The sequence below is a fragment of the Ursus americanus genome, chromosome 33, assembly GCF_024610735.1.
Source record: "Ursus americanus isolate L20-20 chromosome 33, mUrsAme1.1.p, whole genome shotgun sequence".
Lineage (NCBI taxonomy): Eukaryota > Metazoa > Chordata > Mammalia > Carnivora > Ursidae > Ursus > Ursus americanus.
Window position 1 is genome coordinate 30194810 of NC_142159.1, and position 16651 is coordinate 30211460.

Sequence of the window (16651 nt, forward strand, 5' to 3'; positions counted from 1 at the left end):
CCTTAGGCCGCTAAGGGCGGGAGTGGGGGCGGGGCCGAACGAAGGGCCGCTAAGGGCGCCCTATGGCCGCTTAGGGCGGGAGCGGGGGCGGGGCCGAACTAAGGGAGAGGGTGCAAACTTCTCCGCCGCAGAGGAGCGCGTGGGCCGGATTCCGACAGCGGCGCCCAGGAGGGGCTCCCGCGGGCCTGCACTCGTTCGTCCACCCTCTCACCCGCTCACCCACGCCCCACTGTCCTGGAGCGGGTCCGTCCCCACTTCCCGCGCGAGCGGTTTTTGCCAATGCCCCGCGTTGCGCAACGGCTGCATCGCTGGAGCCAGCAGTCTCGCGCCCTCCCCGCGCCCCGCGGACAGGCCGACTGTTGCTGGGTCCGACTCCCTTCCCAGCCCGCGGTGGCCGGGGAACTAGAGGGCGGGACGACGGGGCGTCCGGGCCCGAGCCAGGCGTGGCCGAGCCGCAGGGAGGCGTTTGGCGACGCTCCCCGGCCGTGACAGCGGGAGGCGCGCGCGGGCGGCGAACATTGGCGACGCTCCCCGGCCGTGACAGCCGGCGGCGCGCGCGGGCGGCGGACTTTGGCGACATTCCCCGGCGGTGACAGGCGGGGCGGGGCGGCGGCGCGGCGGCCTCAATCCGGGGCGGGCGGGCGCCGAGCGCGGCGCGGGCGGGCCGGCTGACGGACGAGCGGGCCGGCCGGGGATGCCGCTCCGAGCGCCGCGGTCCTCGTGCCAGTGAGCGCCGCGCGCCGCCGCAGCCATGACGGTGGAGTTCGAGGAGTGCATCAAGGACTCGCCGCGCTTCAGGTGCGCCCCTGGAGGCGGCGCGGCCCTTTGTGGTCGGCGGGGGTCGCCGCCCCCTCGGGGCACCCGGGGCCGCCGTGGGTGGGCGCGGGGGGGGGGTGTCGTTGCCGCCTTTGTGCCGGGCCCGGGAGCCGGTGATGGGAGCTGGAGGACCCCGCCTCGGACAAAGCCCGCAGCCCGGGGCCCAAAGGCCTTGAACAAAAGATGCCCCTTGTGCTGGTCACCTCGCGCGGAGGTCGTGTCTGTGGGGGTGGGGTGGCTGCCGATATAGACACCTCTCCGTGGGAGTGTCCACCCCCGCTTTGTGTCTGCACCTTCGTGCTGGCCACCTGCACGGGTCTGAGACCCTCCTGGCCCTGCAGTCCAGCTCTGGCCAGGGCTGTCTGGGTGCGAGAGGTGTCTGTCCCAGGGATACATCTTAGTCCGTGTGACCAGAGCACTGCCTGGGGGTCGGGTAACTGGAGCCACGTTTTCAGCCTGGGATGGGCTGCTTGGCAAGGGTGACCTAGGGGCCTGGAGGGGTGGGGGCTAGGCCGAGCAGGGCTGGGTGGGAGTTTCGGGTAGGGGATCTGCACTGTGCCCAGCCTGGGTTGGACGCTTCAGTCGCTCCCGGTTGTGCAGGCAAGCTCATCCCCGTGCAGCACAAGCACCTTCCGTGTAGCAGGTGCTCCACAGACCCCGGGTGGGGGGGGGGCTGCACCCCTGGGCTGGCGCGCTTGGAGTGTGCATGTGTGCGTGTCATTTCCTACTCCGTCTTGGGTTACATGCTTGTACTATGTGTTTATCATGCACATATGAGCTTCGGCACAAAACACACGTCAGCTTGTTCACGTGTATTCTGGCACTAGCATACGTACTTGTGTGCCTGTGTGTGTCCTCTCCGTGAGCACGCATGTCTGTGTGCTCACTGTGTCACTGCATGCGGGTCCATTTGCTTGCACGTGAGCACATGTGTGTTTGGTCATGTGTGTGTGTGCCTGCTGAGTCTTGGATGTGCCATCAAGAGGACCTGAGTGTGGATGCACTGGTGAGCCTCAGCATTGGTGCCCTTACCCCTGGGCCCCTTGCATGACCATCACACGGGGGTGTCAGCAGCAAAGGGTTGGGGAGGCTAGGGATGAGGGGTCAGGGCTTGGCCCAGGGTGGGGCCCCAGGGCAGAGGGTTTGGGGATGATTCTCTGCATTCTCCCATCTGCTGTTGCTGACTGATTGAGGGAGGGCGTGTGAACAACTCAGGCGCCCACAATCCTGGGCCCCCCACCTCTGCCCACTGTCCTCCAGGACCCAGGCTGTGGGGGAAGATGTAGCTGGGGCCTCAGCTGGGGCCTTGGTCCTGACTGAGGCACCATAGTCTCACCCTGACCCCTTGCTCAGAAGCCCGATGGTCCTTCTTCCCCTGAGTGGAGGGGTCCAGGCCCACCTTGCCTGGTTGGACTGAGGGCATGGGCACTGCATTCACGTCCAGGCCTTCCCTCCTATACCAGCCTGGTCTGTCTGTGGCCCACAGGGGTGCAGTGGCTGCCCGGGTTTTACCATGCTTCCCCTGGCAGGGAGGGGCTACCCCAGGAAAGTGCCCGTCTGGGCCTGGGATGGGGGCTGAGGAGATTCATCTGAACCTTGGGCCACAGAAGCCACACTGTGTGGGTTTCGGGGTTGGGCTAAGATATAATAGGGGTTTGAGGTTCTTCTGGGGCCCTGCTGTCTCCTCACCCTCACCCTGCTGCTGAAATGTAACCTGGGACTTCCTGGTGGCAGGCCTGGGGTGAGCCAGAGTGGGGCTGGGTGGGAGGCTGTAATCGGTGATGTGGGGCCAGGTGGCCCCAGCCCTGGGAAGAGGGACCATGCCCCCATGCTCTTGGCCTGGGGAGAGCCCCACAGCCTTGGGATGCATGTGGGAGAGTCCAGATTCTTCCAGACAGGCCTGGAGGTGCTGCCCCCTTGTTCTTGGTGCCCCCTCCCCTGGGTGGGGCTTCAGACGCTGAGTCATGGCTTTGGTGGGGAAGCCTGCGTCACCCTCCTCCTTGTCATCCAAGCTGCTGAGGAAATCCTGGAGGGAGGGCAGGAGTGGAGGCCTTAGGTCCTCGGGGGCTGGGGCTCCCAGGACAGGGTGCTGGTTCTTTGCTCTCTGCAGAGCACCCACCCACTTGCCCCCATGAGCACATTCATCTGCATCCGGTGCGGCCCCACCCTTGCGGGGGGGACCCCCTCCTCGCCCAAGCGCAGCAGCTCTCAGGACAGTTGGGGTGGCCAGGGCTCCTGCAGCATCTGCTCCTGGGTGGGTGGTCTGTCCCTTCTCCGGAACTCAGAGTTCCCTTAGCCCCGCTGGAAGGGATGGGCGCTGCTCAGAGAGGAGCCCATGTCCTGTCAGGGAGGTGGTGGGCACTTCCAAAGTCCCTGGCTGGGGCGGCCTTGTGCCCCCCCCCCCCCAACAGCTCCAAGTTGTGGGCACGCAGAACTATACATCCCATGTGAGGGACCAGGTTCCTGCCTGCAGGCCTGGGAAACCCTGGAACACAGCGCCCCCCTGCGGGACATGGGGGCAGCGAGGGGCCTCTAGACCTGGATGCCCTTGCCTCTGCCCGACCCCCACCTAAGACCTGTCCCTGGAGGCCTGCCTCTTACTCCTGGGCCCCGTTGTCACCCCTGGCCCTCATGCCCTGTTCATCCCCAGGAGGCCAGATGGGCCCAGTTCACCAGCTGAGCGGTTTGGGGGGTGGGGTGGGTGGCGCTGGGATCCTGGCCCTCTTTCCCTATTTCCTGTTCCCAGAACAGGGGAGGGGGGTCACGTGCCCGATCCATCTGCCTCGCCTTCCGGGGATTCTCCCGTCTGTGGCTTCTCTGGTGATGTCATTCATTAACTCTTACCTCCCTGAGGCAGCCCCATTGTCAGGCTGTTCTGGTGGGAGTGGGCCCCTCTGAAGCTTGTCCCACCACTCCCTTTGGGCAAACTGTGCTGTTTGGTATTCTGAGGTTGGAGGAGCCAGGGGACACCCCTCCACAGTTAGTCTGGGGTCTCATGCTGCTGCCAGGACCAGAGAAAGCAGCTGGGCCATGCTTATGGGCCCTGAGACTGGTCTGCCCCAGGGTCCACAGGCCTGAGGTGGGGCTGGGGTCAACTCAGCCCCGGAGAAGTACAGTGGCCGGGCCAGGAGAGTGGCCAGCAAGTTGCAGCCCCTCCCTCTATCCTCGGGGGCTTGTCTGACCTCCTCTCCCTGGAGCCATAGCAGCCAGACCCCAGGTGGGGACATCACAGCTGACTGGGCCTCTTCCTTCCTGGGGCGGTGGCGGGTGCTGAGTGGCTGTGGTCAGCCGGATCTGGGTCCAGTCCCTCACCCTCTGCCCAGTGGGGCATCTGCCTTTCCCAGCTTCCATTTCCTCCCTGTCTGAGGAGCAAGGGACGGCAGGTGGGCTGATAGGAGCAGGTAGCTGGAATCAAAGTGGTCCCTTCCTACTGCACATCCTCATAGGGCGGTGACCCTCGGGCCCTGCGGCTCTAGGTGTGCTGCTGGAGCCCCAGGCCGACCCGAGCCTCGGGCCCTGTGGCTCACGGTGGGCTGTTGGAGCCCCAGGCTCACGGTCGGCCGGTCTGCAGCCAGCTTCGTTGCTGTTACAGGGCTACCATCGAGGAGGTGGAGACTGACGTGGTCGAGATCGAGGCCAAACTAGACAAGGTGAAGGCAGGGCCCTGGGTGCACGGAGGGTCCAGGGCTGCCTCTCCGCCCCATGCCTGGCCTTGACTCGGTTCACGCACAGGCATGTGTGGGTGCGAGTGTGTGTGTGTGCGTGGGGTGTGTGTGTGTGTGCCACCTCTGTGTGCAGTGCCCAGGACCTGGGGCTGTCCCTCGTTCTCCCTGCTGTGGCCTACCATCCCTGTCCCAGGGTGCACATGCTGCTTGCACATGTGAGTCTCCCATGAAGTGGGGGTAAGCCTTGGTGAATCCCCTCCCACCATCTGTGGGGCGAGGGGGTGTGGAGGGTGCATCCCAGGGACTGGGTTGGGGGCCCAAGGGAAGGGACACGGGAGGAGAAGAGGGAGAAAGGAGAGACAGCATCCTGCGTGCCTTCACTGGCCAGTCCTTCCAGTCCTCAGGCAAGAGCACATGCCCACTCCCACCCTGGGTTCCCCTGCTCTGGGCTTCCCTGTCCTGCTCCAGCCTTCTGCCCTGGAGGCAAGCCCCTTGCGACACCTCGCTGTCCTCCCAGCTCCAGCTGGCTCCTCAGGGACAGCTGTGTCCTGGGCACGGACGGGCCCTGAGCTGAATTCTGGCTGCCCCTGGGCAGTTCCCACCTCTGTGGCCTGGTCTCTTGGAGGGGGTAAGGGCTGCTACTCAGAGGCAGCACGAATGTGGCTCGTTCCGTCACCCGTAGCTGGTCAAGCTGTGCAGTGGCGTGATAGAGGCTGGCAAGGCCTACGTCACCACCAACAGACTCTTCGTGAGTGGTGTTCGAGACCTGTCCCAGCAGTGCCAGGGCGACACTGTCATCTCGGTGAGGGGACAGCTGGGCTCGGCCCTCTAGACAGGGGTGGGTACAGGCAGGCAGCCTCTTGCCTGGGAGCCGGTGGGCATCTGTGCTGGGCTGCAGGGGCGGCTGGCTCTGAGACCCGTGGGGGAGGGGGTGCCCGCCACCCTGGGAGCACAGCCGTGCCATCTGAGCAAGGGGTCTTCCCTGCCTGCCTCCCCCAGGAATGTCTGCAGAGGTTTGGAGACAGTCTGCAGGAGATGGTCAACTACCACATGGTAAGCCTGCCCGCAGATGTGTGGGGGCCTGTCCAAGGGCACATCCCTCTGGCTTCCCATCGCAGGCAGCCCCCGCCACGGGCTCCCCTCAGGCCCCGCCCAGCCTGGAGCTGCTCTCAGCTGGCTCAGAGGGAGCTGAGCTGGCGACTGCTGGGAAGCCACGTTCTTACTCCTTCGTCTGTGGGGGTGGGGGGATGTCACTGAGGTGCTCTGCTGTGTCCCAGGTGAGGGCCAGACAGTGGGGAGGGACTTGGGTTCTGGGGGTGGGAGGAGGCAGCAACATAGCCCACGTCTGAGGGCAGAGGGGTCTCAGGGTGGGGGATACCTCAGAGGCTCATCCAGGGTCCCCCAGTTGAGCAGGGATATCTGGCCAGGCAGTAGAAGTACCTCCCAGGCTGACCCCACGGCCCCTGGATGACTGCCAACCTCACTGCTACCCAGGCTGGGTCTGGGTGACCTTGAGCCCCTCAGGGCCCCTAGCATGGACACACAGAATAGGGCCTGAGGTGCATGTGGGTGGTCAGACCCTGGCTTGGGAACCAGAGCCCCAGACTAAACAAGGAGCCCCACCCCCGCAGGGGAAGTTTAGAAATAAACCAGCTCAGGATAGCTCATTCTGCCCCTTCTGTCTGTCTGTCTGTTCCTAGTTAGGGTCCAGCCCTCCTTCCATGATGGGGGCATCTGATTCTGGGCCCAGTGAGTGCTGTAGGGAGGCCCTTCCAGCTCCTGAAAACCAGCCTCCCCTGTTCCCCAGGTCAAGTCCCTTGGGAGCTCTGGGCTCTGACCCGATCCTTTCTACTGTAGGCCTGGCCATGCTTGAGGTGGCCTCCAGGGCCGGGAGGCGGTGGGTGTCACCCAGTAGCCTGTGTGTGCCTGCCCTGTCTGAGTCGGCATGGGGTGGTGCCGTAGGAGGGGGATCCGTCTGGGAGAGCTTTGGTCTCTAGTCTGGCTGAGAGCCAGGTAGGGAAGATGGGCAGGTGGTCACAGCTGTGGCCTCTGGGCACCAACCCAGGCCTGGGGCCACACCCACTCCCCTGGACCCTGTGAGGCTGGCTCCGTGGGGGCAACCAGCTGGGGCCCAGGCAGGGCTGGGCGGGGCTTTCCCTGGTCCTCACTAGGAGGGACAGGGGCTTGGCCCCTGGAGTGGTGGAGGAATAGACCCTAACACCACCTCCCTCCCTTGGCCCCCAGATCCTGTTCGACCAGGCTCAGAGGTCTGTGCGGCAACAGCTCCACAATTTTGTCAAAGAGTGAGTTGCTCTGAGACCCCCGGGGGAGGCCTGGCCTCTTCGGGCCCTGGAAGGGGTTGGTGGTGACACACGTGAAGGAGTGGGGAGCAGACACAGCTATGCTTGATTTGTGGGGGGGTCCCGGGGCCTGTATGGGAGAGGCCTTGCCCAAGGCCTCAAGACTATGGGTGGAGGACTTAGCAGAAACAAAGGCTTGGAGGTGGGACAAGGCAGGGGTCAAGGAAACAGTGCCTGGAGGGCAGGGTGAGGGGTCAGGGAGCACTCGGGGTAGCCAGGAAGGCCTCAGGCAAAGGGTGAGGGTTGGGGTGGGCTGTAGAAGGAATTAGGATGGCAGTGGGAGGGGTGGGGGCTGGGTGGAAGTGTGAGCTCCTGTGCAGTTGGGGTGTTTGTGGCACTCCTGAGTGATGTTGAGTTGGGTCTGAATATGAATCTGGGGTCCAGGGTGAGGCAGGGGGTCTCCGTAGGCTGGACAGATCCTGGGAGTGAGGTGGTGAAGGGTAGGGGGAAAGGGGACTGGTAGAAGAGGAGGTGGGAGGAGAAGGGGGGAGGAGTAACAGGGAAGGAGGACAAGGGGGGAGAAGGAGAAAGAGGGAGAGGAGGAGGGGGAGGGGAAAAGGAGGGGGAGAAGGAGGAAATGGAGGAGGAAGAAAAGGAGGTGAGCAGAAGAAGGAAGAGGGAGGAAGAGGCGGGGAAAGAGAAAGAGGTGGAAGAGGGAAGGAGAAGGAAAAGGGGGAGGACAAAGAAGAAGAAGAGGGAGGAGGAAGAAGAGGGATAGGGAAGGGGGAATGAGGAAGGGGAGGAGGGGAAGGGAAGAGGGAAGAGGAGGAAGAGGAATAGGGAGGAGGGGAATGAGGGAGAGGAAGAGGGGAGCCAGAAACGGAGAGGAGGAGGGGCATGAGAGAAGAGGAGAAGGAGGAGAGCTGAGGCTAGGGGGTTGGGGGTGCTGGGACAGGGAGGTAGGGAAGGGAGGGCAATTCATGAAGGTGGAGACCCGACACAGCCCCTCCCAAGACCCCGACCTGACACCTGCTGGCCCCCAGGGACGTGCGGAAGTTCAAGGAGACCAAGAAGCAGTTTGACAAAGTTCGAGAGGACATGGAGCTGTCCCTCGTGAGGAATGCCCAGGCCCCACGGCACCGTCCCCATGAGGTGGAGGAGGCCACAGGTGCCTTGACCCTCACCCGAAAGTGCTTCCGTCACCTGGCACTGGATTATGTGCTGCAGGTCAGCCACTGGGCAAGGAGTGGTCAGGCCTGGAGGGGATGGGAAGCTGCTCCTGTGTTCCTACAGACAGAGCTGGCGTCCAGAGGGGCCCCTCTGGCTCCAGAAAATCTCAGATGCTAGATCTTGGGAAGGAACGGGGGGGGGGGTGCCCAGGCAAAGACACAGCAGTGGGGGTACAGGCCACAGGGGGTGGGCGAAGGCCTTGAAGATCTTGCTGAGGGGGGTTGGGGGGCCTAGGAGCAGGTGTGAGAATTTGTCTTTGCTCGTGGGAGGAGCCCAAGTCCTGACGTGGGGAAGGACTCCGTGATCATGGGAGGGTGAGGCTGGCACAAGTGCAGGGAGCTGAAGATGAGCTGGGGTCTCAGGGAACCACAAGCAGCCCGAGATGACTCTGTGGTAAGGGACAGGCCATGGGCTACCTCAGCCCCAACACCCTCCACCTGTTCACCCCTCCCCTGGCAGATCAATGTCCTCCAGGCCAAGAAGAAGTTTGAAATCTTGGATTCTGTGAGTGATTGGTGAAGGGGTGGGGTGGGGCATCGCCTTGAGGACAGGCTTGTGCGGTGTGCGGGATGTGAGTACACCTGTTGGGTCCTCGGGTCTCTGTCCTGAGGGCCTGGCCTCCCCTGTGCCGCGCCTGCAGATGCTGTCCTTCATGCATGCCCAGTACAGCTTCTTCCAGCAAGGGTACAGCTTGCTGCACCAGCTGGACCCCTACATGAAGAAGCTGGCAGCCGAGGTGAGCGCGGGCGGCAGCGGGGGGGTGGGGGGCCCAGACCGGTCTTGCTGGGGAAGCGTGTTCACCTCCCACCCCGATGCCCCTCCCCCACAGCTAGACCAGCTGGTGATCGACTCGGCGGTGGAGAAGCGGGACATGGAGCGAAAGCACGCGGCCATCCAGCAGCGGGTGAGGCCCTGCAGCCCCTGACCTCCCTGCATGGACGGGGGACCCCAAGAGACCACAACCCGCTTATTCCCTCTCTAGGCCTGCCCACTCTGCAGGGGCTGACACTGCTTCTCTTTGAAATGTGCACTCAGAGGGAGAGGTCTCCATCTTTAGGAGCCTCAGCATGGCAGAGCGGGAGGGACAGCCCTGTGACGGTCACTTAGAGGTCAGCCCTGGCTGGGCAGAGGGCCCAGCCTCCTCAGCTCACAGATGCTGGGGCTGGGGCTAGAGCTGGGACCTGGGATTTCCTTCCTTCGAGACTGGTAGTGGTCTCTGAGGGCTCCACTGCTGGCTCCTACCCAGACAGCCCCCGGGTAGAGGTGGGCTGCAGGTGGGAGTGGCTCTGTCCAGAGCACTGGGAGCCTGGTGGCGAGGTGGGGGGTGGGCAGTCACTCACTGGCTCTCTCTCCCTCCTCACACCCCCTCCTGCTCCTGGCCCTCCCAGACACTGCTGCAGGTGAGTGGGCGTGTACCCTGGGGGAGGGAGTGAGGGAAGAAGTTGACTAGGCAGGGTGGGGCCTCTGCCCTCCCCCACCCCGCAGAGCTTCAGCACCAAGGACACCTCCCAGCCTCAGTGTCCCCGCACCTGTGAGCTCTTTGCTGTAAGCCGTGGCTGGCACCAGCAGGACTTGGGCTGAGCTGGACTGCATCCCCCGCGGGATCGGGAACGGCAGCAGCTGTCCCTTTCTGCCCCCGCTCAGCCAGGGGAGCAGGTGGCTGGGCCTCCTCTCCTACCGCTGGACACACAGGACAACACTCAGTGTCTCCTCAGTCCCTGTGAATGGAGCTCTGTCAGGCTGGCTGGAGCAGGCCCAGCTGGCAACGTGAATGGGGGACTAAGGACGGGGGGAGGCAGCTTCCTTCCTGATCCCAGAGCCTGCTGTCCCTACAAGGCTGGGGGTGTGGGGTGGGGGATGGAGCTCTTGGGGCCCTCAGCTGTAATGTGAGGTGTCTGCCCCCAGTGGGGTTTCAGGGCAATGGTGTCTGCTGGGGTCAGGAAGAGGCTGTGGAGAGCAGTGCCCCACCTCAGCGTTGGCTCTGGGGGAGCCTGGCAGGGCGGCAGTGCCCTCACAACCAGGGGTGGACACTCACCGGAGACTGGGCTCCAACCACCCCCAGGACTTCTCCTATGATGAGCCCAAAGTGGAGTTTGATGTGGACGCGCCCAGCGGTGTGGTGATGGAGGGCTACCTCTTCAAGAGGGCCAGTAATGCCTTCAAGACATGGAACCGGTGAGGGAGGGGCCTTCTCAGGGGGTCTGTGGGGCAGACATGGGGTTGGCCCCACCTGACCCCCTCCTGGCCCATCCGCCCACCCAGGCGCTGGTTCTCCATCCAGAACAGCCAACTGGTCTACCAGAAGAAGCTCAAGGTGCGCTTCAGGGCTGCTGGGGCTGGGTCAGTGACAGCGGGGCCCCTCCCCACCTGGACACTGGGGTGGGCTGGTCAGTGGGGGGGGGGGCAGACAGGGCTGAGGACACTGCGCCTCGATGGTCAGGGGACAGAGACCACCTGGGTCTCAGCCTGTGTCTGTAAAGTGGAGCAGTAAATGGGTGGTCAGTGCAGGGCCAGGGTTAGGTGCTAGGCACCAGGGCCACGGCGGTGCCCCCTGCAGGATGTGCTGACCGTGGTGGTGGAGGACCTCCGTCTGTGCTCTGTGAAGCCATGTGAGGATATCGAACGGCGGTTCTGCTTTGAGGTGGTGTCGCCCACCAAGTGAGGAGGCCCACCCCGGGGCAGGGTGGGGGAGGGAGCCCCTGCCAGCCTGGCCTGACGGTCCCCTCCCTCCAGGAGCTGCATGCTGCAGGCCGACTCAGAGAAGCTGCGGCAAGCCTGGGTTCAAGCTGTGCAAGCCAGCATCGCCTCCGCCTACCGGGAGAGCCCGGACAGCTGCTATAGTGAGGTGTGGCCCTCTCAGCACCCCCACGGGTGTGAGCGCGTGGCTGAGTGCGGCAGGGAGGCAGCCCCTGCAGGCTGCTCGCACGCAAGCTTACCTGTGCAATGTGAGCATGTGTTTGTGTCCCGCGGGCATATGCACGCGCACTCAGGCACACAAGCAATGCTCCAGCTGTCCCCGCCTGTGCCGGCACCTCGGACCGGGGTGGGGGAGGGGCCCATGGGGCGATGGAGGCCGGGGCTCCTGAGGGCTGAGCGGCCCCTCACACCATCCCCAGAGGCTGGACCGCACGGCATCTCCATCCACGAGCAGCATCGACTCTGCTACGGACTCTCGGGAGCGCAGTGTCAAGGGCGAGAGCGTGCTGCAGCGTGTGCAGAATGTGGCCGGCAACAGCCAGTGTGGCGACTGTGGCCAGCCGGACCCCCGCTGGGCCAGCATCAACCTGGGCGTGCTGCTCTGCATCGAGTGCTCAGGAATCCACAGGTGGGCCCACCGGGTGGGGCGGTGGAGGTGCTGGGGTAGAGCCACGCCCTGACTCACCCCTGCCTCCTCACCGTCCAGGAGCCTGGGTGTCCACTGCTCCAAGGTGCGGTCCCTGACTCTGGACTCCTGGGAGCCGGAGCTGCTGAAGGTGTGTATGTATGAGGCCGTCACAGGCCGCCAGCCACCAGCAGAGGATGGTGGCCGTGGCAGGAGCCAGGTTTGCAAGCTTGTTGGGGGGGTGCTGGCCTGTGAGCTGGGGCTGATGCCTGCACATACTGTCTCCTGCTAGCTGATGTGTGAGCTCGGAAACAGCACCGTGAACCAGATCTACGAGGCTCAGTGCGAGGGGCCAGGTAGCAGGAAGCCCACAGGCAGCAGCCCCAGGTGAGGCTGGGGGGGCAGTCTAGACAGGGCCAGCGGAGCCCCCGTGCATGAGTGCGGCCTCATGTCCACCCCTGGTCCAGGCAGGACAAGGAGGCCTGGATCAAGGACAAGTATGTGGAAAGGAAATTCCTGCGGAAGCCGCCCTCAGCACCAGCCCGAGAGGCCCCTCGGCACTGGCGGGCGCAGAAGTGCCAGCGCCACCACAGCTCCCCCCGAGCCCCCACTGCCCGCCGCAAGGTCCGGCTGGAGCCTGTCCTGCCCTCTGTGGCCGCTCTGTCCTCAGGTACCAGCAGGCTGTACCCTCGGCTCGCATATGTGCGCAGGGGTGGGAAGCAGCCTCCAGCAGGGGGGCTGAGCCACCAGACCTCAGGCCCCAGGAAGATCAGGGTGGGGGCAGGGCAGGCGGGAGGCAGGGACTCCCCGCAGGAATTGGGCCCCTGCTTGGCTTTGGGCCTTAGTTTCCCCCATCTCCCTGCAGCAGGTGCTGTGGAGCGCAAGTTCCGGAGGGACTCTCTCTTCTGCCCGGATGAGCTGGACTCCCTCTTCTCCTACTTCGATGCAGGAGCTGCTGCAGCCGGTCCACGTAGTAAGTGCTCGGAGGGCCCTAGTCCCCTGCTGCCCACTCCCCTTGGCTGAGTCAGGACAGCAGAGCAGGGGCCAGGCATGGCTCACCTGAAGATTAAGATGGGTGAGTGTGGACAGCCACAGCCACTTGCTTGGAGACTGGAGGGACAGGTGTTCCTTGCAGGAAGGGGTGGGTGGGGGCTGGGGAGAATTTGGGGGTCAAACAGGGCTAAGGCTGGGATAGCATCTGGAGGGTCTGGGGTTACTTGGCCACGGAGCTGGAGGCTGAGGCCATGACCCTCAGAACAGTGTGTGCGAATTGCGTGTGTGGTATGCACGCTGGGGGAAGTATGTGTATGTGCGTGCACGTGGGCGTGGACAGGTATGTGGCTGAATGCATACAGGTGTACATGTAGGTGTGTGTGCACGTCCTCGTGCGCGCTGAGGGCCGTGTGCCGAACCCAGCCCGCGACAGACAGCTGTGCATCTCTCCCAGCTCCTCTTGGAGTTAGGGGCCAAATGCTCCAAGCAGGGTTTCCCACCAGGGGCTTCCTGTTAATGATTTGTGGGCACCAGTGGTCTGAGGCACCTGTAGAGAGCCTTTCTGGGCAGCGTAGGCAGAAGGCATGGCCCCGGGCCAAGAACTGACGGGGCTGGGGGCGGTGACCAGGGGAGCCTCCGGCAGCAGAGGGCGCTGCTTCCCCATGCTAAGTCTGGGGCTGCCCTTGGGTAAGCCGTATGAGATTTCGCTCAGTGTTGGGGGAGGGGCGGGGGTGTCCCCAGCCCTTGGCCACAACCTCGCCACTGCGTAGTGAGCCGCAGCGTGCACTGGCCACAAACCCACCGACTGCACGTGGGTTGTTTCGGCCCACCCATCCTGCTAGGGCCGACCTGCCACAGGGTGGGCTTCCCCGGGGCTGTGCCCTTGCCAGTGCTGCTGTGGCTCCTCTGAGCTGTTTTCTCCCCTTTCCCCCCATCCTAAGCAGGCTCCCCTTCCCTAGTGGGGGCTGATCCTGTCCCTGGGCATTCCCTGGAGGATGGATGGGAGTTCTAGCCTTCCCGCTGGGCTCTGGCAGGAGTCAGGGACTCTAAGGCCCCCCCTGTCTGTCCCCGGACCCCGCAGGTCTGAGCAGCGACAGTGGCTTAGGGGGCAGCTCTGACGGCAGCTCGGACGTTCTGGCCTTCGGCGCAGGCTCCGTGGTGGACAGCGTCACTGAGGAGGGTGGGTGCGCGCCTCCCTGCCTCTGCCGCAGCCCAGCCCCCGCCCTCCCCCACCCCACTCCAGGCCCGGTCGTGGCCCCTGACCGTACCCCTCCCCGTAGAGGGTGCGGAGTCTGAGGACTCCAGCGGCGAGGCCGACGACGGAGAGGCTGAGGCCTGGGGTCTGGCAGACGTGCGTGAGCTGCACCCCGGGCTCCTGGCTCACCGGGCGGCGCGCACCCGAGACCTCCCTGCGCTGGCCACGGCGCTGGCGCACGGGGCGGAGGTCAACTGGGCCGACGCGGAGGACGAGGGCAAGACGCCGTTGGTGCAGGCCGTGCTAGGGGTGAGCAGGCGCGGGGGTGGCGGGGGGAGCTGCGCGGGACACAGGTGCCTCTTCAGAGCTCCTTTTCTTATGGCACGAACACGAGCACCTCTTGGATCCTCCTGGAGACCCAGGAGGGGCCATTTCCAGGTGAGTCTGAACTGTCCTTGGCTCCCCAGGGCTCCTTGATTGTCTGTGAATTCCTTCTGCAAAACGGAGCGGACGTGAACCAAAGAGACAGCCGGGGCCGGGCGCCCCTGCATCACGCCACACTCCTGGGACGGACGGGGTGAGTCTCCTGCGCCCCTCCTGCCCGCGGCGGCGCGGGGTCGGGGGCCGGGGGTCGCCTTGGCCCGCCCCGGGCCAGCCCCGACTTGTCCCCTCCACCCTTCAGTCAGGTCTGCCTGTTCTTGAAGCGGGGAGCTGACCAGCATGCCTTGGACCACGAGCAGCAGGACCCGCTGAGCATCGCGATCCAGGAGGCAAACGCAGACATCGTCACTCTGTGAGCGCGGGCGGGGGCCCTGGGGGTGGGGCTCGGGGGGCGGGAGGCGCTGGGGGAAGGGGCACGTCTCATCGCGCACCTCCCCCAGGCTCCGTCTGGCGCGCATGGCTGAGGAGATGCGAGAGGCGGAGGCGCCCCCGGGCCAACCTGGCCCCCTGGCGGGCAGCAGCCCCACGGAGCTCCAGTACCGCAGGTGCATGCAGGAGTTCATCAGCCTCCACCTGGAGGAGAGCTAGGGCGGGCGGGCTGTCGGGACCGCAGCAGCGGGAGCCGCCCTGTCCCCCTGCCCGCCCTGCCTGTGGTGGCCATGAGAGCCCCAGTGCCTGGGCTGCCCTCCTCGGAGCTGCCCCGGCCCCTCGGGCTGCAGAGACCCCAGCGCTGAGTCTTAAGCCCCACATTTCCCCCTGGGAGGTGCTGCGTTATCTGGTGCCCCTCACCACACCTGGGGACCCTGTGTCTTCAGGTGATCCCTTTCCTGGGGACCTGGGTTGCTCCTGTCACAAACCACTCGGAAGGCCTTGTGTCACCTTGTGCCCCTCAGACGCCCCTCCCCCGGGGCCTGTGTCACTTCGTGCCCCTCTGTCCATCCTGGGACCTGTGTCACTTAATGTCCCTCTCTGCCTTCAGGGCCCGTGCCTCCTCGTGCCCCCACCTTTACTGCCGCAGAACACTGACCTGCTAGTTGGGTCCCTCCTACACACCCCCAGAGCCCCTCTGCTAGGCCCTGGGGCTGGTGGCTGGCCACCAGCGCCTTTTGAGGGCAGAAGGGGCAGCCCATCCAGGGAATCAACCCGTGTACCTCACTTAGTGACCGGCATCCAGGCTGGGCTTCTTGGGTGCTGGGGGTGGGCTGTGGCCTGGGGCCTCAGCCCTGGCTGGACGCAGGCGTCCCAAGGCCATGTGGCTGGCCACACGCAGGCCCCAGGCCTGGGTGGCCGGAGACCTGTCCCCGCCTCCTCCAGAGGCACTTGGCCCCAAGCCGGTGCATAAAGGACTTTGGCACTTTCCACCCCTGCATCCGACGTTCTTTGTCACAGACTGAGCAGAGTTTCTACACGACCTCTTTCTCACTTTGTCTTGCGTCTTTTCTCTGTGGACGCTCGAGGACCAGCTTGACACACCTGGCTCTGCCTGCGGCCGGCCAGGGAGGCTCCTGCAGCTCTGCCCTGCCCCGCACCTGCCTCACCCCTTGAGCTGGGCCCTTGGATGGGTCCAGGGGTCCCTCAGCCCCCTCCCCAGGGCCCACCAAGGCGTTCATTCTGCATTCCCCTTTCCTGGAGCCCCGGGGCAGTGGCTGAGCCTCTCCCCAACTTCCGTCCTTGGTCTGGCCAAGGCCAGTTGGCTGGTCACTATGCAAAAGCTGTCCAGGGAGGCTCCATGGGCGGCAAGGTGGGTGCTGACTGAGCCCCCCAACTTCCTTGCCTGTTGGCTGTGACCCCTAAAGAGCAGAATTCACTCCCTCCTTTCTCCTGCTTGAGCTCTGCCCCCACCTCCCACCCCACTGCCTGCATCAGGGCCTCGGGCTGGCAGGACCCGCCCCTGCTCCAGACCACAGTTAATAAACTGCTGCTTGCACCCGCCGACTCCACTCTCTCAGCTGGGGAGGGGTGTCTCTGGGTCCTTTGCCTTCCCTGAGGGGCGGCCCTGAGTGGGGTAGCACCAGTGCCTCGAAAGAATGCGGTGAGCCAGAACCCAGTCCCTGACTGCCGGGGGCGTGCTGGGGGCCCTGCGGCTTCTTCGATGGAAACTGACTCCCTACACCCCCAGCCCCCCTTCCCTGGCCCCTCCGCCTTTCTCGGGCCTGGACCGTGCCCCCTGGAGGGAGCAGTAGGGGTGGATGCTAACCAGGGAGGGTGGTCTGGGGCTGGTCCTGTCTCTCGGGCAAGTCCTGACCCTGCAAGCTGGCCATGGGCACGGTGTCCTGTCCCCCGGCCCCCACAGTATGTCTGCGGCTCCAAGGAGTGTGGAGTGCAGCCTGGGGTTTTCAGGAAGGGTAGGGAAGGGTAACTGGGCACACGCACTGTAGCCACCAGGTGGAATCACTGATTTTATTACAAAGCAGCCCAAGGTCACCAGGTGCCTTGGCCCGGCCCTACCCTTCTTCCCACCTGCCCTGAGCTGAAGAAGGTCTGCCTGCATACACCTGCACGCAGGTGTAGACAGATATGTTGACACACTTGGAAACGCACATACATTAACATGATACTGACCAAACACGGGCATGCTCCCATGTGGAGGCCCCCCCCCTTGCATGCACACACACTCACAGCTATGCACAGACCAGACGTGGGAATCCAGAGTGGTAGGGACACTCTGCTCCCCCCTGCCCTGGGTGCT

The 16651-nt window shown here is 64.6% G+C and overlaps 1 protein-coding gene across 2 annotated transcripts; it reads left to right on the forward strand.

The window, feature by feature from the left end:
* Positions 1–137: 137 nt before the first annotated feature.
* ACAP3 (ArfGAP with coiled-coil, ankyrin repeat and PH domains 3) lies at positions 138–15889 on the forward strand. Of its 2 annotated transcripts, XM_045803394.2 has the most exons (23): positions 138–798; positions 4409–4466; positions 5164–5283; positions 5481–5534; positions 6726–6784; positions 7825–8008; positions 8471–8515; positions 8652–8747; positions 8841–8915; positions 10074–10186; positions 10274–10325; positions 10569–10669; positions 10745–10856; positions 11128–11336; positions 11415–11484; positions 11626–11720; positions 11801–12003; positions 12199–12306; positions 13408–13506; positions 13607–13830; positions 13989–14098; positions 14204–14314; positions 14403–15889. In XM_045803394.2, the coding sequence occupies exons 1-23, from the start codon at positions 752–754 to the stop codon at positions 14548–14550; spliced, it is 2493 nt and encodes an 830-aa protein (XP_045659350.2). In that variant the 5' UTR covers positions 138–751; the 3' UTR covers positions 14551–15889. The 2 variants fall into 2 exon arrangements, with proteins under 2 accessions (XP_045659350.2, XP_087714865.1); XM_087858739.1 differs by lacking the exon at positions 5164–5283.
* The last annotated feature ends 762 nt before the right edge of the window (positions 15890–16651 follow it).

Excerpts from the sequence above, each read along its gene's own strand:
- ACAP3 (XM_045803394.2), top strand. The coding sequence starts at position 752 with ATGACGGTGGAGTTCGAGGAGTGCATCAAGGACTCGCCGCGCTTCAG. Across the intron at positions 10,670-10,744 it reads GAGGTGGTGTCGCCCACCAA|GAGCTGCATGCTGCAGGCCG; the intron begins GTGAGGAGGCCC and ends CCCTCCCTCCAG. Across the intron at positions 14,099-14,203 it reads ACACTCCTGGGACGGACGGG|TCAGGTCTGCCTGTTCTTGA; the intron begins GTGAGTCTCCTG and ends TCCACCCTTCAG.